General features: G+C 34.5%; 2 protein-coding genes across 2 annotated transcripts in view; both read right to left on the reverse strand.

The window, feature by feature from the left end:
• Nucleotides 1-1,279: 1,279 nt before the first annotated feature.
• Nucleotides 1,280-16,479, reverse strand: LOC6051393 (monocyte to macrophage differentiation factor). Its single transcript, XM_038264724.1, has 4 exons — nt 15,921-16,479; nt 3,600-4,062; nt 2,885-3,244; nt 1,280-2,822 (listed from the first exon to the last, which is right to left on the reverse strand). The coding sequence occupies exons 2-4, from the start codon at nt 4,050-4,052 to the stop codon at nt 2,544-2,546; spliced, it is 1,092 nt and encodes a 363-aa protein (XP_038120652.1). The 5' UTR covers nt 4,053-4,062; nt 15,921-16,479; the 3' UTR covers nt 1,280-2,543.
• Nucleotides 16,480-18,604: 2,125 nt separating this feature from the next.
• The window catches only part of LOC6051392 (synaptic vesicle membrane protein VAT-1 homolog-like), an 87,384-nt gene continuing 82,021 nt past the window's right edge, over nt 18,605-23,967 (reverse strand). The window contains exon 9 of the mRNA XM_038258669.1: nt 18,605-22,680. Within this exon, the coding sequence (XP_038114597.1) occupies nt 22,661-22,680 (20 nt within the window). The 3' untranslated portion in view covers nt 18,605-22,660. The remainder of the gene's footprint in view (nt 22,681-23,967) is intronic.

Consider the following 23,967-nt stretch of genomic DNA (forward strand, 5'->3'; position numbering starts at 1 on the left):
TGCTCTTTATCCTCTCGTATGCCGATGCCCAGTTCTGGGTGTGAGCACCAAGGTGAATACGCACACATATATACACACACACAGACATTTGTTCAGTTTTCGATTCTGAGTCGATTGGTATACATGAAAGTGGGTCTACAAGCTTCCTTTGAAAAGTTCATTTTTAGTGCAGGATTATAGCCTCTAACCTCAGTGAGGAAGGCAAAATGTTTACAGTAGTCGGGCAAGTACGTGTATCAAACGAGTTCTAACTAAAATCCATTTGGCCAGTTGCCGCACTTGCAGCAATTTGCAGGGTGTGTCAAGATCAGATTGAATCTTCTTTCATATGAAGAACTGACAACAATGCACGGAGTTTTCTAGGTTTTTGTAGAATATCCCAGGATTGAAATCGAATTTTAGGGATCTGAGAAGGACAAAAGGTGAGGCATTGAATGCTGCACAAAATGGCGTCTTTAACCAATTTTGGCCCAAAGCGATGTGCGACAAGATAGCACGATCGAATTATACACTTTTTGAGGCCGGATCTCAGATATTTTAATAAAAGTAATGTCCGGATCAATCATGCGACCCATCGTTGGATTAGTTATCAAAAGACTATTCCAACGAATCCAAAATATTGAAAATCTGACTACACTATCAGAAGTCATGAGAGGACATGAGTGTATGATGTTTTGTAAACTAATCTCAAACTTGTCGTTTTATGACGTTTTTGGAACACCGATACATGTGTTTAGAAAGTTTCAAAAATGTGTATTTTTGTTTTGATTTTAATTAATTGTTTGAAGATTTTTGCATATTTTTTAAACTAGACAAAACCGGCAAAACATAGCTGTCGAAATTAGTTTTTTGCAATTCCGTCGTGAAACTACTTATTTTTCCTGTCATTCACCCAGAACTGGGCATCGGCATACGAGAGGATAAAGAGCACGATTCGGTAGTAAAATGGTACTGTGTGCGGACGGAGAGGATAAATCCCGAAATTACCGAGAGTACTTTACTCATGGTTCATTTTCCAAAAAAGTTCATCTACCAAAAAAAAGTACTGGTACCGAGACTCGAACCCAAGACCTTCGGCATATTGAACCGTGCCTTTGCCGTATTGGCCACCATGGTTCGGTGACTAAATGGCGGTCGTTTGTCCATATAAGCCACTCATAGGATGAACTGTTCCAATGAACGAATGAACACGCGAGAGGACTATACTCTCGCAAAATAGCACTTTCCTCACGTTTCTTTTCGCGAGGTCTATCCCCTCGTTCTTTAACTTTGGGTGTAATTTGTGTCCAAATCCGTCATATCGCCCATCGTTCGTTAAGAGTGAGGAAGGTACCAACGAAATAAGTGGATTAAGTTAGTTTTTAATTATAACTCGGGTCTCCGGCAATTTTTTTCCTAATTTTTTAAATCGAGTTCAGAGAACCAAAATAAGTCAATTTTGAGTGACTGATTTCCTGTTTTATTAACTAATAAATATGAAATTTGAACAGTCCATCGAGCAATCTTGAAACTTTGGAACATTTAAAGAAGACCCAAAAAAATACAGTGAAAAAAAACATCATTTCTTCTAGTAATCCAGTCTAGACTGATAATGAAAGGATACTTGAAATAAGTGTATTTTAATTTATTTCCTCGTAAATAAAACAAATTAATAGTCTGACACCAACTTTGAAACAATTTTCGTCAACAATGTGACATTTCCTAAAAATCAGAACACCAAAAAAGTTATAATTCAAACAAAAAAAGAATATTAATCTTATTGCTGAAATCAAAATCATATACATTATAAAATCCACACATTGAAACTCATGAATAGGTGCATCTTCTGCTAGTTAAGTTTAGTTCTAACTGTAACCCGCTGATTTTGACAATTATCAAATATAATTATTTATTTGTTATACTTTTTTCCGTAATCGACAGATACTAACATGATTTTGAATCTTTCAGATAAAAGTTTCTAGGTGGTTTAGTTGCACAGTTTTGTTTCTGTTTTGAGTAAATGAGTATGTTAACTTTTATTATGCAAGTATCAATAGATGGGAACTATATCGGTGCTTGTATATGTTTTAACTGTATTTTGAATGTGCGTAGTATGCTACAAAATGAGTATTAAGATGATTGTTCAATGAATGTCTCAATTCCTAGTTTAGTTTTGAACCTACATTAAACTTAAAATACATCCGTTCCAAATTAATAAGCAATATCACAAATAAACCTTTAAAACTAAACTCTTGTCACTATTCAAAATAAATTCGAGCTGTTGGTGGCTACTTAACTAATAATTGGATCGACAACTATTCGGTAACGAAACCTAGCATGCAAACGAAAACCTAACGGTGAATGAGTCTGAGCTGTATACCTGGGGTCTATGCTGAGTTCTAACAACATATTCTCTTGAAACAGAGAACGGAACTTTGACAAAATAATCTACACAAATCAACTGCCTTCACGGTACCTAGCATTCCATATTATAGTTGCTACTTGTAATATCACTGTTTTCACTAGTTTACATTGCCCACCAGTGCTTTCGTCGCTGCATCTTCCTAGGTGGCCGTCGACTCCACCGGGTACAGATGGTTAAGGATGGCAAAATAGTGCACGGCAGCCGCAAAAACCACGAATAAATGCCAGATTGCATGCGCAAACGGAAACACTCCGTCACACTTGAAAAACACAATCCCGACGATGTACAGCAAGCCCCCAATCTTCAGCTCGGCCATCCCGGTGAACTCGTGACCCCAGAAGATTATGACCAGCGACGGGCCGAGCCCGATGACCAGATAGAAGAACGTCTCCAGACTTTTGAACCGCTCGTGAAACATCTGTAAGAGTCGGAAGGATCAGTAATTTGTTTGGCAAAAATGTTCATTAAATTGAGACCTACCTGCTGGTAAATGATGCCCATGATGGCCAGCACCCAGACGCACCACTTGATGACGGACACAATCTGCGGGTGGGTCGTGTGGCCCAAACTCAGCCACGGATAGTAACTGCCAGCGATAAAGATGTAAATCATGGCCCGATCGCACCGGTGGAGAACGTCCTTCAGCGGGCGATTCCGGTTGCAGTAGAACACACAGTGGAAGAACGTTGACACGAAGAACAGCATCGAGAGGGCGACGCCGTAGATGATTGCCGCCAGCAGTTGAGCCGAGGTGTAACTGCGCAAGAAAAGATTAACTCCGCCGTACGCCGATGGAAGCACCCAGAAGCCGTGCGTGAGCACGTTGGCGATGTGTTCGACCTAAAAAAAAAATCATGAATTTATTTATTTCAAAGTTTGATGCCAAGGCATCGATTATCCCTAAACTTATTGTGTACAGATTAAATACAATGCACAAGATTAATATGATCTAAATTTATCACCCAGTGACAACACTCCAAAGTGTGAAACCTTTTGAACAAAGAGTGATAAGAGTTCATCAGTGCAGCACAACCTCAAATGTTCCCACGAATCTTAAAACCCTCAAACAGGGCTCGCAAACACTCATCGCGTTATCAGCAGCGTGCCACCTCGTTCCAAGAACACCTGCACACCTGGGCACAACAAACCCAGCGAAAGTCAAGACCTTGTAAATCAAGTAACAAAAAATACCCACCTCGGTCGGAATGTAGGCACATCCGGGTGCGGCGCGCGCGTTCTTCATCTTGACCGCCTTCAGCTGCTCCCAGGGCAGGGACTTGAGGTCGTGCCGCAGCTTCAGCCAGAATCCCAACACTCCAAACACCTCCGCCGGGGACGTTCCGCTGCTGGTCGTCGTGGCCGAGCCGGCGCAGTCTTCCTTGTCGTCGTAGCTGCAAAGTTTGAACTCGCCGTTACAGGGCGCGTGGTGTGACGGGGAAGCCGGCTTAGAAGGGCACCGCTTGGCCGGGGATGAGTTTGTGGAGCACGGCGGAGAAGGCGAACTGCTGCCACTGCTACCGTGCTGCTGATGGGGGAAGAACTGAATGGTACGACTGATGCCTCCGTTGGTGATAACGGCCCCGTTTGAAGTGGCGTTATCGGCGCTGACCACCGAGGCACCGTGCCGTGCCGTGATGCCATCGTGCATGGCGGGGAATCTGTGGAACGTGAGGAAAGGAGAAAAGAATTACAATTTTATTTTGATTAATTCAGAAAAATATAAGCTTATGAATTTTTAAAGTTTTCCAACTTCAATTCACTTTTAATAATTATGAGCCCTATTCCAATTTTTAAGCACTACTAAAAAAATGTATTGCTACGAAAGGTAATTTTAATAATTACTTGATAAGAAAAGGATTTCTAATTATCTGAAATTTGTTCAAAAAAAGAAAATTGATTCATAATTTTCATACAAGATTTCTTTTAGCAACCAAATATTACAAAAAAGCATAATTTTTTCTCTGATTTAGACAAATAATAAAATTCTACCATATGTTAGCCATTTTTTATGAAAATAATAAAGTCATCTTTGGTTTGGCTTGCATTATTTATAATTTAAAAAGCTTAGTAAAGAACGGTTTCGATTAAAACTTTTAACGCTACATTCTTAGCGCTTGTTCATTGCAGATTTAGGGGTTGTTTTATTTATATTTTTAATGATTCGTACACAGAAAAAAAAAGTTAAATTTTGGAAGATTGAAAATTTGGTTGGTTGAATAATACCTCTTTTTTGAGTTATATTACAAAAAAGTGTGTAAAAATGTGCCCTGATGAAATTTACCAAAAACTAATGGAAATTTCACCAGTTCCTGATGCAATATTACACATTTTTTGACAAAATCTGGCATCATTTCCTGATGAATATCACCAAATTTTTTTTCTTTGTAGTATGCATAATTTTATTCAACCAGATCATCAAAAGTACCTTCATAGACAATAATAAAATATAAGAAAAATGAAATGATTTTTTTCCAAAGGTTGTAATGTCATGAAGAAAGCGAACAATTTCAATTTGCAAGCGAAATTGATATTAGTTTTTTATTGAACGATTATTTTATGAGGGAAAATAAGCCCTGCAAAAATAATGAAAAACAAAATAATTCTGTAAAATACCCAGAATTTGCCTTTTTCAAAACAAGTTGATAATAATTAATTAAGCTTGAAGATGATAATTTAAGAAAGAATAGTTTTTTTTCTCAGTCTCACCAAATAAGCTTTCATTTTTAAACTGACGATTTATCTGAATTTATGGATCAACATTTGAAAAGGACGCATAAGCATTTTGATATCTGAAACTATTTTTCAATTTCCAAAGCAACTGCTACCTAACTATTTATTGAAACCCGCAGCTTTGAAAAGTAGCTGGGAAAGCCAACAATTCTGGACTTTTTTATAAGGTCCTAGAAACAAATGTAAAGATTGTGTCCCCCTCACACATGTCAATTTCCATCGGAGAACGCGGGATACACTTAATGTTTACAGTACAAATTTTGTCTTTAGAACCTAATTGAAAAAAAAAATACAGAATTGTTTAACACTTTGAGATTTGTGATAATAATGTATTACAACATAGTTCTAAAAGAGTCAAAATGCTTCTGCGCCCTTTTTGCGTGTTTATATTCGAAATTAAATATTTTTCAAAAGATAAGAAAATTTCACAATAATTTTACTTTATAACATCAAAAAATCAAACCAAAATACAAATTTTAAATTTTATGTGGCTATATCTCAGCAACCAGTTGTCTGATCTACTTCGTCTAAAAAGGCAAATCAAAAGATTTTTTTTGCAATTCCATCGTGAAAGTACTTACTATTCCTGTCATTCTTGAACGACGAAAAAGCCTACTTTTCTTTACCAAAAATAACAGAATCAAATAGTTACACTTTTCAAAATAAATACTGAAAAGTTGAACTATTCAGCACTTGTTTCGAAAAGTAATGCTTTTCAACATGTTTTTGATTAAAACGTTTGATTGGCCAATTACACGTATATTTGACTTATAATTCCAATCAAAGAGTTTTTTTTTCGGAATTGCCGCAAAAATTTGTATGGAACTCGTTGCAAAACTTGATTTTTACAGCACTCGTCGTATTTATCCAACTCGGTTAACCTCGTTGGATAAATGTACGACTCGTGCTGAAAAAATCTTCTTTTAGCAATCCAAAAAATTGGACAAATTACAAAGCGTATTTTAAGAATTGAACTTTATGTCATAAAAAGTCAAATAACAAATTCGTGTAATTATTTTTTCTGAAAACAGCTAAGACTGGTACACATTTTTTTAGTTTTTGTCAGAGTCGAGGGAGAAACAAAAAAATCATGTTTCAAAAATACTCAGTAAATGGTGTCACAAAAAGGCATTATACATTATGACTAGGGTTAGTGAAATCTCACGATTTCGCGGACAGCGTGAAATCCGCAAAATTTGGCTTTTTCCGCGAAATCCCATGAAATTTTATGTTTGTGTGAAAATGTAACGATTTTTCTCAAAATAATTTATCAAACTCAAAAAGAAATAAAAATAATCATATGAACTACTGTAGGATTAAGTGAGTGAATACCCTGGTTTAATTACTAATATAGGGTTAGTGATTTTTGACGATTTCGTAGACGGTGTGAAATTTCTAAATTTTCTCAAATCATTTTTTTTAAATAACTACTAAATAAATATTTCATCCAAAAAGACTATTTAATTAAATTTTATTAGTTTTCAATTAAAAAGCTTGAATATGTATGGCAAAGTTGATATGAACCATTTAAAGAAATGTTCAGATTTTTGAGTCTTTTTAGAAACTAACTAAATTTAGTGATATTAAAGATTCCAGCTTTGCTTTATTCAAAATAAAATGAAGGGTATTTTTTTATCTTTGGAATATCATTTTAAAAACATTTCAATTTTTTTAGGATATTCGGGTGGATGGCGGTTAAACAAGGGCGTCTGTGTGAGGTGTCCCTACACTGCCCATGTTCGCATAAATGTCATATATGCAAAATCAGCAATCTGAGAAAAACGCAAGGCAAGTTTGTCCCACACATAAGGCTGCGTGTTAAGTTTTCACGAAAAAACTGGATTTCCTCCTGATTTCTAAAACAAAGTTCTGGATGTTGTATGCTTTTTGAAAGATCACTCGATTTTGAACAAAACTGCATCAATAACTCAAAAACGATGAAAATGCATATGGGACATTTATGCGCTCAGGGGCAGTACACCTGTTACAAATTTCCGTTGCTTTGGGGGGATGGGAAATTTCTTTTCTTATAAGCACTGGTATTAGTAACAACAAAATTCGTACAAAAAAAACATATGTACGTGGGTGTATAGATTACTGAACATAAGATGACGATCTGTTTGATCAACCTGTGAACTGGACCAAGCTGCCGGTGGGTATGAGAATTATTCCTTCATTCGGGTGGATGATTCCCGTGAAAGTTAATAAAAAGTTTTTTTTTGTTTTCTTTTCCCATTTAGAATAAAAATTTCGATTTTGTTAAAAAAAAACATTTTTTTTTAGAAATTGATTTTAAATTTAGTTTTTGAAAAGTGAAATATTTTTAATGGGCCAAATGTCGAAGAGAATTCAATCTATTTTACTAATTTTTAAACTGGACAAGATTGTTAAATCTTGCTTTGATATGAAATTCAATAAAATGTAAAATGATATAACAGAAGCAAATTATCGAAAACATGTTAGCTTTATTAGTCGAATATTAAAAGAGCAGTTTAATAAACGAAAAAAACGCGTGCCCTATATTTTGGTTTTAAAATATATATAGAGCCCATCCATAAACTAGAAGGTTTTTTTTAAATCGGGAGATTTTTTTGTGTCGCGTTCAAATTTAGTGATGATTTTTTTAGTTTATTGAAGAATAATATATAATGAAGCATAAAAAGTAGTTTCTGTGATTTAAACATAGTATTTTCCGAGTTATTTTAACATTTTTCAAGTTCCGCGAAATTTGCGTGAAATTTGTTGTTTAGAAATTTAGATCCCCGTGAAATTTGTCATTTTCGAGCGTGAAAAATCACTATGCCTAATTATGACAGTTATGCTACTACCAAAAATTTTGAAAATATCAATAAATTTATGAAAAAATCCTTAAGTTACATGTCGTTCTCTGATCTGTGGCCTAAAAAATAAAATTCTTAAAAGGGCCATATTAAAAAAAAAACCAACATAAACGTTTTACAATGTTTTTGTAATAGTTTACAATCTACTGTACAAGTATTTTTTATGAAAACTTAAATGTTCAGGAAAATAACATTTGGGGAAATTTGGAAGGAGAGGGGAACAAAACCTTGAAATGCAATTTGCAAAGGCCTAACCTTAACCAAGAACCAAATATTGACAAGGTAAAGATTATCAAATATGTCCATTTTGTAATACGATCCCACAAGTTTGTATGCAGACTTGTACTGAAAAAATACAGAATTTCAATGAATTCATAAAAATGTTTTTTTTTCGAATGCCTAACGTATTTTTCCAACAAATGGTCAAATTCAAATATTATATAAAATTTTTTTGTCCCATGATTTTTTAAGACAATTTTGAAGCGAACAGCGTATCGTCTCATAAGGTGCCAGTAAGTGACAAGATTATAAATCACTGCCTATTAGTCGACCGCAGTGTAATGAGTTTCTTTAATTTGCCACAAGTTTATCCTTGGTCGAACTTGTTGCCTCACACTATCGATTTTTTGTTCCGCTTCAGCCAACTAATTACACTGATTTAGTCATTAGAGTTAGTCCTAAATTTTTGTGACTGCAGATTTTTTTTAGATTGTAAATTTTTCATGTTGGGCAAATGATGTTTAAAATTTGATTTTTTTAAATTAAGTTGTGTATCAACTTTTGTTGTCATAACTTCTATGGCCTTTATTGAATGATCAAAAAAAAATTTTTATGATGTGTTCGTTTTAATCTCAGTAAAACACACCGCATCCTTATCACCTTCAACCGTTTTACTGGTATTGACGAACCGGCTTCCTTACTAGTGCTCCTCGTTTCCTTAAATGCCTTCCTCGCCGCCGCACGATGACGGCCAAGAAAGAAGCATCCCTAGTAGTGCATTCCAGATAAATGGAGCTTATTTTTAGCTTTTCACCATCGTGCATGACCACACAGTGATGAATTCACGTGGAAAAGGAAATTTGTTTATAACTTAATTAAGCTGACTTCGCGAGAAGACTGCTGTAACGCAACTGTTCAGAAGTTCATCAGCTTTTACGCACGTGCTTACTGATTATAACCAGAAATGCGGTTTGTTTTCATTATAAATCACAATTCCGCGTTCGGACGGTCTGAAGCAAATGCCAAGCAAGAATGTGTAGCTTATCTTGCTCAGCACTGATAACATTTCGAGCGATCCGGATTCGGAACCTGCTTTGTTCTATTTATTTTTTCTTGGATCTGTGCGTCAGATCCCAAATCCAGGCAGTTGGCAACAATCAGTTTCTTTTAAAATTTGAACACAGCTGCTACCTTAATCTTCTTCTTACGTAATGTATTCGACTTAACATCTCATATCAGCTTATGCCAGGGGTGACCAAAGTATGGCCCGCGGGCCAAACGTGGCCCGCGAGGTGATATTTTGTGGCCCGCGGACCCATTTTGAATGATCATGTAAAATGGTTCGTTGACCACTTGTAAAGTGATTTTATACTTTTTCAAAATGAAGGTTTATTTAAAACTTTTAAATGCTAATCTTTATAATTTTTTATTGATAAACAAAATTTATGATTTATCAATATTCTGATCCCCACATTAGGATACAAATAGTTTGTTCAAAAAATTTTATAATTAAAACAATTTCACACATTGCAATGTGAGTGAAACTAGTAAATATCGTCAAAACTTTCATCAAACATTTTTGGAAATATTTAAAAAACGTTAACTTAGGTAGAATTCTGTAATTGTTGCAAAAATATAAATTTTCTTTATTAATTTGCAAGTCATAATGGCCCTTTAATGAACTGACCCTCAAACTTACATTGCACTTCCTCCGGGATTCGAACTCGTTACAGTTGGATAACGAATCTGATTGACTACCAACTGATTCAGGCTGACAAAATGTGGAAATCGGAGGATCAAGTTTGTTGCAAATATTTCGTCAATGAACCCACCCCACCCCCATTATTAAAAAATTGGCTCGAAAAACCAGGAGCAAAAATATATTTTCAAAAAACTTCAAAACTAAAAAAAATAAATTCAAGTGCAATCAGCTGAAATTAATTAAATATACATTCCTTTGCATTTAGAATCATTTGAGCATGTTTGGGTTTATTAAAAATAATTTGGATTTTAGTGAATTTTCGATGAAATAAATGTTGAAATTCTGGCTCTCAACGATTTTTCTTAGCCTACTTAACTTATAGATAAAATTACGCCTTTAGATGAATTGTTTGATTGTTTGGTGGCATAACACATTTTCGAAATATAACAACAAAACTTATTTTTTTATTTGAAAACACAAGTACATTCAGCTAAAAACTTTTTTTCAAATACCTGAAACAATAAAATCAACAATACCGATAGAAAACCATTATTTTGTTGTTTCTATTATTTAAAATTGACTTTTTTTAAATAACAGAAATTAAATCTTTAAAATTAAAATAACGTTATTTTTTTCAAATAACCTTTTTTTTTGGAAATTGGGTCCTAAAATGAAGCTTAGATTGTTGATATTATTGTTTACAGCGATAAAACTTATTTTTCTGAGTACAACGACCCTTTGTACGACCACAAAGAGTTTAAAATGGATTTTTAAATCAATTTTGAAAAATTAATCTCGCGGTCCTTCTTGACAGAAAAGCTCTTACTTGACAGCTCGTTCCAAGGGAACCATAGTTAATCCATCGAAAAAAATGTTGTCTTGTCAAAAAAAAATTTTGCATTAAAATGAAAAAAAGTGATCAGAAATGGTTTTTAATCGTGTTTTTTAACGTTGTACATATAAATTGACATAGGGTTTTAGTACCCAATTTGGCCCGCAAGCTCATTTGAGCTTCAATTTTGGCCCGGCCTCCAAAAACTTTGAGCACCCCTGGCTTATGCTCACCGGCCAACATCCCAATTTTGACTCGGTCATACTCTTATGACGCATTTGACAATTTCTTTGAAAACAATGTTTTGTTTCACCAAACAATTTAAAGGTGCTAAATTATTGATAATTATTTATGTTGAGTATCATGTAAAAACACGGTTACGACACGACTGTCATCCACATACAAAGCGAATGAAGTCAAAATCGAACCAAGATCGAACCAAGTTTTTAGCGCGTGGCATTTGAAAAGGTCGTTTGCGCATCGGACATAAATTACATTATTAATAACTTTTTTCAGTTTTGTTTTCTTTAGAAAGATTTATGTTTAATCCCAAATTTGATCTAGGGGAACAGCATATAATTCCATCGAGAAACTAATGCTGGCATATCAGCACATTAGTGTTCAGTTACAGCTAGTTTAAAGCATTTTTGAGAGAAATTTAGTTAGTATTCTGAAAGCGTAATTCATTTTAATACAACGGACAGGAGATATCAAACAAATTTTATTTTGTTTCAAGGAAACTGCAGCTATTCAGTTTTTAGTTCAGTTCAGTGTGTTGTGTTGTCTTTATTGGATGGCCAAGTAGAACTTTAAGTTAATGATCTAATAAATGTTAAATGTAAAAAAATAACGTAATGCTTGTAACTATCTCGCATATTTATGCAAAAAATTAAATACCGAGGTAGAAACTAACAAAAAACATAATTTGAGAAAAAAAATATGTATTTATTTCATACGACCTTTTCAAAAACCATACGTAAACAATATTGACAGCGCCTCTGGTGGGGACTTCGGGAAACTGCATGCCAGTCAGATCCCTGTGTAAAAAGAGGTATTTAAAAAAAATTATTGAGCCAAAACAGGATGACGAAAACTAATGTTAAACCGGCTCAGCAACACAACCTGTGTGTACGCGTTGAAATTTGTTTCGCTAGAATTTAGCGCAAACTAGCGCCTCTTTAGAGGTGCTATTGAACTCGAGTTCTATTTCGATAGCGGGTTGATTATTTACAGCAGAGGCCGCTAAATGTAAACTTAAATAGAAGACCGGGTCAATTTATAGACCGTCAAATGATAGGCATGTTTTTTTGGCAGGCGTGAAATGATAAACCTGAATACGATGTTTTCAAATCTAGAATTTCGCTTTGATTTCTCACAGCGAATCGGCCCAAAACGTTTCGAAGGTCAAACGAGCGATTATGCAAGCGGCATTTTAGCGGCAATTTGACACAAACACAAGATGCCGGTTGCGAAAGTGTGAATTAGTTATTTTTAAGTGACTGCTTTCGTTTCTCACGGTTAGTGACACTCTTCACGTTTGGTTAGAAAGCAGAAAGTAACACAAATATAGCTTCTTGGCGTCATTGGTGGTTTGTGGTAATGAGATGCATGTTGATTAACACTTTTTTGGCAACTTTCTCGCGAATTTTCTTTTTATGAAATACCGTAAACCGGGGTGACATTGTTAGGATTTCAATTTGGTTTAGAAATATTTTCCAACCGGTAAAGTTTTTAAAAGACTATTATTTTTAAAACTAGTACTGGGTTAGGCCACACAAAGTCCTTGCACTTTTTTTAGAGTTAAAAAAATATTATTTTGAATACCGCGGTGGCTTTGATATTCATGTTTTTCTTAATAAAAAAAATGTATTCAAAATTTATTTTTAACGTCAAATGTACCATAAGGTGACCTGAAAAAATTTTAATCTTGGAAGAGATGCAAGAGATACTCCTTGGCTCGATTTTTTAGACAATAATAAGTAACTGTGCCAATGTTGAGCAAAATCGGAAAAGGTTAAGGTCGCTTTTTATCGTTCAACTTTATATAGAGAAAATCGTTGAAATGTATGGGGAAAAAATATCGCTTCAGGATTTTGGCAGCAGGTGGCGCAGGTCTTGCCCAAAATTGTCCATTTGTGAGATTCTTGTAGGAAATGTAATTTCCTATACATGAGATGAACTCATGCCAAATATGAGCCCTCTACGACAAAGGGAAGTAGGCTAAAGCGGGCATTGAGGTTTGAGGTCTAAAAAACATGAAAAATCATAAAATTGCTCCCATTTGCGTAAAACTTGATCAATTCCAACTCTCTTAGATGCATTCGAAAGGACTTTTGAAGCACTTTTGAATGGGCTTATGTACATCTGAGATTAGTTTGACTTTTTCTCATAGCTTTTGCAAATTACTGTTAAAAATTGAATTTTTGAAAACCATAATATCATTTTGCAACTTAACTTTTTGGCCAATCGCCATTTTTCCCATAGATTTACGATTTTTCTACAACAAGCTTTTTTCAACGTCAACTTTTTTTTTTGATAATATTTTATTGAAACATAAAAATTATAACAAGCTATGACGAAATTCAAGAAATTTATTCTGTAGCATTCATAACAAAACTCAGTAGGCAGTGCCCAGTATGTGAAAGGTAATTAAATTTAAAAAAAAATGGAAAAAGGCACTATTTACTTTAGGAAATTGGGCAAATCTCGGCTTATGTAAAACCAAAACTGAAACTTATTTATGGAACTTGTTCAGACAACTGTTTTCTTCAATGTGATTGATTCTAGAATGTTTTAAAATGTAATAGTATGATGTGGCAGAGGATTGAAAAATATATTTTTGGAACATATTGGGTAATAAACAGCTTATTTATTAAATAATCCATGTTTTGCATTGTTTGATGCTCAAATTTGTATCCGGGCAATGTGATGCTGTATTTTCATGACAAATTGTACAAAGAAAAGATTTGTTTTCGGTCGTATCCGAGTTTCCAAATTGGATTTCAGGGTAATTTCAAAGAATGTTAGAAATCTCTTAAATTTGGTTCGATTTTTTTTTATTGGAGGTCTAATATTGATCAAAGTTAGTTAGTTAGAGTCCCCTAGGCACATTCATAAGAAGTTTTAGTGATAACATCATGAATGCACCGATTTTCTGAGTGACTTTTTTGAACAAATATCCCATAAAATCGAAAAAAATCCTTCAAAAAAAAGTTGCTCTAGACCCCCCGACGAAATATTTCGGTATACCCCGCAAAATGTCGGGAAAGAGCCCTTTTTCACGGTGCCGAATATCAGACATACCGAATTTGTTATCATTAGTTTGTTCTAAAAAACACACCGTGAGTAGAGACACGTTTTATGAATATACGACTCGTATGAATAAAATAATAATTTTGCAACTACTGTTTTGAAGTAAATTAAAAAAGTTTTTTAAACGCTGAAAAGACTACCGGGAGTTATTATTGATGTAGATAACCAACCAAGGTATGTTCAAAACTATAAGAACATCCCAAAATATTACCCACTAAAACGAACTCTCAATTTTGTAAATTTGCCTGAGGTTTTCAAGACATTTTACTCTATACTGACCTCCACTTCCTCCCCTCAACTTCTTTTAATTTTTGAGTTCAGGCCTAATCTACAATATTAATTATTTTAATTTGCTAAATTTAAGTACACATTTAACTTTTGATCAATCATGATTCTACCAAGAAAACCAAAATGATTCAAAATTAATTACTATTTTAACCTTTTTACTTAATATTTGTTTGGTTTTAAAAAGCAATATTAATAAAAAAATATTGTTTGAAAATTGGTGATGGATTTTGATGTGTTGATATTGTTTTTTTTTTTCTTCTAAGAAGTTGATCTCATTTTGTAGGTTCATTATATTATTGAAAATATATTTTAATTAGTACACTAGATTTGAATTTTCAAACAAAATATCTTACATCGGAAAAAGTGTAGTACCGTCAACTAGGGTGAATCGGGACTACAGTCTGAACAGGTACAGCAGCTTTTAAAATGAAGCCGTTAATCATTTTCGAAGAAAATTGATCATCACTATAAAATATTATGTATTCAATTCAATTTAACGAGTTTCAGCACCAAAAGGAATCAGCATGTGCCGGTTGTTGCCTTCTTGAAGCCACTGCAGGAATTTTGGATCTAAATCAATTGTGTTTCAAAATTTATATACTTTTGTGGCACAGTCATTGACGTCCTAATTGGCAATCATTGATTAATGACGATTTCCATAACTTTACAAAGAATGGGATAATCGTTACCAAAAGGAATCAGCATGTGTAGGGCACTATTCTAAACAACTTGTAGAAGGAATTTTGTCAAAATATTGATAACGACGCAAAATTTATATCTTTGAACGAAAAATCATGTCAATGATGGAAGTCTTCACGTTAAAGCATTTAAACGCATTCAAGCATTAAAGCAAGGAAAACGATGCACTAATTCAGTTGATCTGTATCTACTCTAAAAATCAATCCAGCTATATCAAAATATAGCAAGAAACCTAACTAAACAGCTGCCCCGATTCGCTCCATGTGTCCAGATTCGACCCAGATGATGGTACGTGGACCAAAAAAGTGTTTTATGGAATAAAAACTCATATGACTCTTAAGACACTTGAAGTAACAAAAAATTCATGCACAGAGTGATGAATCACTTTAAATATTTTTAATCACTTTTAATGTACTTTTTATACAGTTTGTTATTAAACAGAGAGTTCAGCATTGAATTAGCAAAAAAAAAACTCCTTCTCAGTTTAACAGCATCATCAGATGATAAGTTCAGACAAAATGTACTCTGTCAACATCACGCTCAATTCGTTTCGAGAAACATCCATGGTTTCAGCTCTTATGTTTTTCTCCCAGGCAAAAGCATATAGTGTGCAGAACCATTGAACCTGCTTCGCAGGCAGATGGCTTGAAATGTCAAAATTTTGTACCCTAAAAAAGAATCCTTGAATGATGCTTTGGTAAAGGTTTTCATCAGCATAAAGATTCTTGAAGAAATTATTATTCGGAATCTAGATGTCGGATGCAACAATTGAGCTTGAGTTGTCCCAATTGATATAAAATATGCACACAGATTGCACGATGCTGCTAGAATTGTAATTGCTCCTACCCCAGTTACAAGCCCCGTTCTTGGCCAACCAAATTGGCCTGTACTTACCAGGTAAGGTACCCGTCTGTCTAAGCTGAGTTTCACAAGCTCACTTGAAGTATAGTATAGCAGCAACAGCAATAGCAAAACACCTCGACCGCCAATCTAATTGAACTCCGATCGTGTGTTTCAGAACCTTTCGGCGAAAAGTAGAACAAACTGCAACTATCGGCTTTTGGCTTTACTTTTGTACTTTCTCGTCGATGCACTTGGCTGATGATGAGGATGATGTCAATGGATGATGCTGCTGGAGAAAGGCATTTCCCTTTTCTCGCTTAGTACCAGTGTATGATACTGTGCAGCCAATTAAGAAGTACAATCGTTGTGATTGCGATAATCTGCACTTGTTACAACACTTGCAGCTTTAAATCTAACACAAATCAGCAAAAAAAACCGGAAATCAGCTGGTCTTGTCAAAGCTTCAGTAATGTGGGCCACCGTGTACGTAAATATGCACATATACACAAAAAAATATGCTTCTTATGTGGGCAAAAAGGGGTGAAAAGCCTGAACCAAGCGACGACGACGACGACGACCGACCGACGCTACCGACAGCCACGACGTCAAGTGATGAACTGAACAGGCTTGACCGATTCTGGTTTGATGTTTTCTGTGCGTTCTTTCAGTGTATGCGCAATGAATGAATGAACATAAATGTGTGAATAAAACTGGGGTGCCAGATTTAAGTTTGTTGGGCACTATCTAGGGGAAATATGCCCATTTTAATCACTCTAAGCCGTTCGACCAATTCTCATCACTTTTGCCGTTTTCCGCTATTAAATCAACATTTTCGGATGTATCAACAAAGAAGAGTTGCTTGCTCACTTTTGTTTGAGCTATTTATTACTTTGGAACAGTCAAAAACACTTTATTAAATCTGTAATTCATGATCAAAGTGCTGATAGGCCGATAATAGAAATAGGCTGAGAAAGGGTATTTTATTTGCAGCCAACTATTCAAATTTGACTAAAATAGGGTCGCAGAACTCAAATCTGATTTTAAAAATAAGAAAATGACAAAAAAAAACTATTTTTGTTGTTCATGATTTGATTATCCGAAGTCCCATAAAAATCTTCGGGCAATCCAACTTCGGATCATCGAAACTTCGAATAATCGAGTCTGGACTGTATTTTTATTCCACAAATTTTGAAGATTGCCTCCGAACTCATCAATAAAATCCTTCAAATTAGACGTCAAAAGTTTGTTTTACAAAAACTTTTTTTTTTCTCCATTTTACATTTAAATTTATATGGCTAAAAGTTGAATTTTCAAAATACGTATTTTTTATTTTCTAATTTTTAATATTTTTTTAGGGGACTTAAAAAGACATCTTTTGAGCCATAGTACAGATGATGCAAAAACTGGTTTAACTTTAGGAGATATGAACTTTTTAAAAAATGCGTTTTTTGTAAAATATCGAAAAATCATTTGTTTAAGCTAAGTTGAATTTGCAATCAAATGTACTAACATTTTTTTTATGAAATGTACCGTTTCAAGTGATAGCTATTCTTAGGTATATATTTTCGATTTTTTGAGTTTCAAAAATAATTCTTCAAATGAAAGCATCTATATTTTTTTCTCTCAAACTTTGACAATCGGGAAATTTGTTTCCGAGATACCATCTCACAAAGAATTCGAATCGATGAAAATGAATTTCTCTGAATGACACCTAATGAGTCTGTTATTATCAATTGCCGATAGATATCTTGGAAACAATTGGTCCGGTTTTCAATGTTAAAAATTTAAACTTTTGCTAAATTTTCTGATTTGTTCATTGAACTACTGTGTGCCTTAGTGGTTATGATTTCAAAAGTTTACACAAAACAACCTTTTAATAATTTTAAAGACTTTATTGGATCACTACACGTTCAAATTTTTAAAAATGGTTTGAATGAAAAAAAAGTAATGAGTTCACGTAAACGTGAACAGAGACCATGCCACCGGGAACCAGGAAGAAAACTGTTCAACTTTTATAGTGCATTGCACCATGAAAGTGAACAGTTTTCTTCATGGTTCCCGTTGACATGAAATCTGTTCACGTTTACGCGAACTCATTTTTTTGAGTGTACCGAAAAATGAACATTTAAAATTTCGTAATTTTCCATTTGATGAAAAATTCCTAACCATGGACTACAAATTTTCAGTACATTAATCTCAAGATACACATTTTTGAATTTTCCCAAATTTATTTTGTATGAAAAGCACGCAAAAATGTATGGAAACCTACTAAAAAAAATTAAATCTAAATTTAAGTTGCGAAATTCTAGAGAATTACTCCCATGCTCAACTTGCAAGCGATGTATGCAAAATGAACACTCTGGATGAATACTGCTTTCAAGAAAACTTGCACGCAATATTCACTTTTCAGGTAGGCCGAACTGAAACATAAAAATTACGAGGCACTTGAAATGGGAATAAGATTTTTTAACAAAATAATTATTGATGCAATCAAATTTGTAATAGCGGTCTTCATTATATCATTTTGGATTTATTGTTGGATGACACTTTGATGAGAAAAGAATTTATTCCGGAAATTCATCCAGCATACGCAAGATATTGTTGCATGCAACATTTCTTTTCATCGCGTGGAGGCGCTTGGTAATTTAACAAAACAATGCTTTATCTTGAAGTTCAAAGGTTAAATTTTCTTTTGATGAAATAGTTTCGGACAAACTCAATCAAAACACACTTGCTTTTGCTGGTTACCATTCGTTTCTTTATTTCATCTTCATATCGTTCGGCATATCCAGATGGTTACAATCACATGGCGTTTTTGTCGCCGTTTTCTTCCATCATTACAGTTTTTGAATGCAGTGTTTCAGCATGGGGTCAACTTTCTTCTACAATGATTTTACACCACACGATAGGTGCGCCCCAGTTTTGCACTATCGTTCTGAGAGTTTTCGTTTTCTTCTTTCGTTAATGTTTGTGAGAGTTTATAGAGATTGTAAGCATTTTTTTTCGTGTATCGGTGTTACGTGTGACATTCATCGGGTTTGTTGGTTCCACTTAGTTTGTTTCTTTGTTTTTGTTTGAGAGTGTACATGTTTTTTGGTTTTGTTATATATAAATATATATATAATGTATACATTATCGGAATGCTTTGTATATATTTATACGAATATACATATTTATAATTTAGGTATTTTTGGTTGATTTTCAATTATTTCCGTGTTCGTTTGATTTTGTTTAGACCGCTCTGCGAGTGTTCTGGTACTGGTTCTAACTCTATCAGCAATGCGGTTTCACTTTCTTTGCAAGAAGCTTGTTTGATGTGTCGCAGCGTTTTGACAAAGGGCTGAAAAAGTTGCGATCCGCTAGTCGCACTGTATATTTGTCAAAATATGTAAAGCCTTTGAATATTCTATATAAACCGTTCTCAAAAAGCAGGCAAAAGGTATTCGAAAAACTAGTGGGTGATATGTCGAGAGGGGATACTGCAAAGTGCATTCGCAAATGAAGGGTGTGGCTCTTTATCAAAAAGGGGAAGAGTGAGTTGTACAAAAAGTGTATCGGGGGAAAAGCATATTTAATCTATTCTAGGATAGTTCTGAACTTTGTGTTGATCATCCAGCGATTCTTAGATTGGGTCCGATGTTGTAAACGTTTGTGATTTCTTTGACGAGATGGTGCATGGTGAGCAACTTGTATTTCTTTCAAAAAAGGTTCCAAACCGGTACTGATGTGATGGCAGTTTAAAATTTCCAATCTTTAAGAAATGTTACAAAAATGTCGCTCTGGAGGCAGTGCGTGTTGTTCGTTTGATTTCGGAAAGATCTCTTAAAAAATACTAAACTGCTTGCAAAAATGCCTACAGCGGTAGTTTTTTTAGTGTGTACTGATATTAAAAGATTTAGTATTTTTGTTATTGTGCCTAGGAAGACGCAATCTAGGGTGAATAAGAGTGCTCTTTCCCCTACCATCGCTGCTAAAACCGACCTACGAGATTGTGTTTGTATTGTTAAAATCGTCCAAAAAGTGGATTAAGATTCTAGCATCGGTGGTTGTTGAAGCATTTTGCTCTCACACACTCGAAAGCGATGTGTTTCTTTCAGTGCCATTTGAATACCGCGTGCAGGTGCCATTTCTCAGCATAAAGATGTTTCGAAAATGTTTTTGTAATGTATCACAATCCGATTTCTACCGTCCGGTTTTCCCTCTCTCTCACTTCATCTCGACGCTCTGTATATTGAATAGATCTTCTTCTAGTCTATCATTTAGCCTCAATCTTTGAAATTTTATAATCCCTATTCTAAAATACCGTTCGCTTTGCTTTGTGGTTTTTTCTTCTCTTCCTGTCTTGTTCACCATACTGATGTTCTTTGTTGTCAATCATTTCCAGCAAGAACTATTTTCTGTTGTTTTCTTCGTGCTAAAGAGTTGGGATATTCAAGCATTTTCAATTCCTTGAGTAATGTTGAACAAACTTTCGTTTGCATGGTAAAATAAGGATAAAATGTGACAATTTACTCGAAACTGGCTTTGCTTTCAGGGCAAATTTCAGTCGGTCTTGACTTTCCTGTGAAGGCGGTATTAGATTACAGCAAACAAACGCGCACATTTTGTCAGCGTGCATACATTACAGTCAGCGTGCATACATTACAGTCGTGTTTGCGATTTTAACAACGCGAAAAAGTGCGAGTTTGTTTCTTTGTTTGCCATAGTCTAATACCTCCTCGAGTAAATTGCCAGAACTCACCAATCAATGAGTAACAACTCGATGAATGGTGATGAAACTGGTTCAATAAGAAGAAAAGAACTGGATTTGAAAGCTGGTTTGTCTGCCGATAGGCAGCTGCAATAGTGTAATCATATTGTTACAGTGTAAACATCAAAAGCACATGTATAATTTATGTATAGTTTAGCTCCTATTAGATACAAGTGTCTCTCTTCTCTTCACACTACAAGTAAGCAGTTATTCAAATGATGTACAAAAACAGCATATGGTGTAGCTTGCATATGGGAAATTGGGTGATTCTTTGTGTGTTTATGTTGCTATAATAATGCGTTACTTCTTTGAGTTTAGCCTAACGACGTCACAGTTACTGAATTTAACATGGCTGGTTCTCTTCTTTTCTCCTTTTTTTTTGTTTATTCTAATTCTCTCAAACAATGAACAAATCAACAGCAACAGGTTTCTCAGTTTCATCTCTGGTTTCTTTTATTTGTTTGTAGCTTTTTCCTTCCTCTCCAACGTCACCCATATTTTACTTTCTCAACTTTTTATTTTCGCGGGCTTCGCGTTTGGTGATTCCCACCTTCTTCCGCCGTTTTGATGCAGGACCTGGTCAGTTTTTAAAACCTAGAATCGATGTGAACAAACCTTAGAGGTGATTTTGTTTTTTACAAAGTTTGCTTCTTTAGCAGCGAACTCAAACGTGTGCTGTGAGGGTGATGGATGGTGCGATTTGGTGGTGAAATGGGCAACGGAAAGGTGATTTCGGAACATAAGAGAAACAGAAATAAAAACGAAATTATATTGATAATATTTTTCTTCAATCCTTTATGAAATGTATTATAAAATAAAAATATTTTAAAAATTTATACAAAAGAAGACATCTCATCGATAGTGTTGTTCTCGCTAACTCTTAAGACGAAAGTTGCAATTTAACTGAACTTTAGTAGAATGAAATTGCATGCTTGTGCTCTATCGAATGTATGACATTTCTCTCATTCTCTCGCGCTCTTCTCACAGAGTAAAAATGGTCTCTTTTTCTTGATTTTTGTTGTTGTTGTTTTGCTGTAAAAATAAACTTTACCGTAAGGAAACGAAGAATCATTCTCGTAATATAGAATCTAATATATATTTTTAAATCAATTATTTCTTTTTTCTTTGTTATACATAGATTTAAACATATATATTTAAATATTACAATATTAAATGACACATAGTTAAAATTTTAAATTTTTTGCTGCTCCATAATTCTCAAATCAAGTCGATAAATTAATAATCCCTAACACTAATAAACGCTAACTGAACTGAAAGAATAGAAAAAAACCATTGTGCCTAAGTCCACTGTTACCGTTTTTTGTAATATATATTTATCAATGAAGGTGATGATCCGGGATGAAATCTCTATCTGATGTTTGTTTCTTTCATTTTTGTTTGTGTGTGTGAGTGCATCCTGAAACCTTCAACATTTTTGAGGCTCGTTTGTGTTCAGTGAGTTTGTTTAAATTTTATTTCGCTTAATTAGCTTACATCTTAGCATGTTTTCGCAACATAATGATTGCTGTAACGGAACGATTGAGGAGGAAAAATTGTTTTATTAAAACGAGATCGTCTAGCATCACCAAACAGCGCAAAATGTTGGAAATTTCTCGGCCAAACCAAGTGCATTCACATCAAATAAAACATATAAAAAAAAACTTAGGGTGACTTTTCCTTCCGTTTCAGCCAGCATCAGGCTTGCATGTTGGTCCAATTTGTATGGGGGGGTGGGAACAATAAATCATGTTCCTGTAAGGAGGCAAACACAAGTTTTCACTGTCTTGCTGAAAAAACACTTTTGTTTGTGCAATCAGCTTCGTAATGTTAAACTGTTTGGAAAGGAAATCAGCTGCACGTTGGTCAGTCAGCACGCGTTCAGGAATTGTGTTCCATTTGCTGGAACTGTGGAAAGTGTTGTGGGTGTCTTGAATGTGAGTGTGTTGTTGATGGATATTTCTGTGTTCTTGTTCTTATTTTTTTTTTTAGTTGTTGGTGTGGCATGATTCTTGTTTTCAAAGCCGGTGTCAGCTTAAGATGTTCAACTCGATTCCTTTTTCTCTGTAATGAGGAAAAAAATAAAAAAATATATTAAAACATTTAGTTCTTTCTTTTGGCAGACCCGATTAAGAGACAGTACGGACTTCCCAAAGAATGTTGTCAAGAATTATTAACAGCAGAACAAAAGGGAGGGTCGATTTCTTGTCGCTTTATTCACCCCCTCTACCTTGTTTTCGCTACCGCATTTGCAAGTTTGCAACTTTTCTTGACCACGTTCCTTATCAAGTTACTGAGTGCTGACTGGGTTCATCTAAACATGACGAGGGGTACATCGAATGCATAATATTTTCTCAGCAAAAAAATAAATAGAGTAACTCAACAACTTTTCCGGAGCAACCCCTTTTAATAACATTTGAATTTGACATGGCATTTCATGAATACTTAAAAAAAAGATTAAACATTCACTAACCCTTCGATCATTTTGCTTTGTTAAGAAGGTATTAGACAATGACAAACAAACAAGTCTGGAGTTTTTTTTAAAAGGTCCAATAAACCAACTTTCCAGTTTTTGCTTTTTGGGTGTTTTTGAAACCGCCTTGAGTCAGGGGTGTTAAAAAACACCCAAAAAGCAAAAACTGAAAATTTGGTTTATTGGACCTTTTCAAAAAAAAAAACTCCAGAAGTGAACTCGCAATTTTTGTGTTTGACAGTTTGCCAAATTGGAAAGGCGAAAGGTTACTCTCGGAAATCAAAACGAGCTGTCAAATCAGGGTTCCAATCGAGCGGCAAGACCTTGTAAGAACAAGGTTAGATACACTTAAAAATATTATTGAGCAAAAAAACAAGCTTAATAAAACAACTTTTGTGAAACTTTTGTTTATCATAAAAATATTCAAAAACAACAGTTTCACTAAATTTAAGAAGCATAAAATCTCTTTTTCATCAACAATATCCAATATCCAACCTCGTGCTTGAAAGGTCTTGTCGCTCGATTTGACAGCTCGATTGGAATAATATAAGCAGGCTGGCGTTTCTGCAAACAAATGCAGGCAAACACTCAGTGATTTTGGATGTTTGTTTGTCATATTCTAATACGTCTAATATCGTCCTTTTTTGAATTTTGTCTGCTTTTCAACTAAGCTACAACTTGCAGGGTGGCCACTCAAAACGGGAAAGTCGGGAAAAAGTCGGGAATTCGCCATAATCCGCAAAAAAAAACGAGAAGACGTAGAGATTTTGTGATTTTGCTGTCAAAATGTCGGGAATCACAAGCATACTCGTTAGAAAATGTTTTTCTTAATCATGAAAAAAAATGTTTTGTACAGTTTTCAAATTAAATCCACTCAA

The sequence above is a fragment of the Culex quinquefasciatus genome, chromosome 3 (assembly GCF_015732765.1).
Source record: "Culex quinquefasciatus strain JHB chromosome 3, VPISU_Cqui_1.0_pri_paternal, whole genome shotgun sequence".
Lineage (NCBI taxonomy): Eukaryota > Metazoa > Arthropoda > Insecta > Diptera > Culicidae > Culex > Culex quinquefasciatus.

What these genes read in the sequence shown, in the direction of transcription:
- LOC6051393 (XM_038264724.1), bottom strand. Translation starts at nt 4,052, where the DNA reads ATGCACGATGGCATCACGGCACGGCACGGTGCCTCGGTGGTCAGCGCC. An exon ending in GTGCCTACATTCCGACCGAG is followed by an intron (nt 3,245 to 3,599) that starts GTGGGTATTTTT and finishes TTTTTTTTTTAG; the next exon opens with GTCGAACACATCGCCAACGT. An exon ending in TGGGCATCATTTACCAGCAG is followed by an intron (nt 2,823 to 2,884) that starts GTAGGTCTCAAT and finishes CGACTCTTACAG; the next exon opens with ATGTTTCACGAGCGGTTCAA.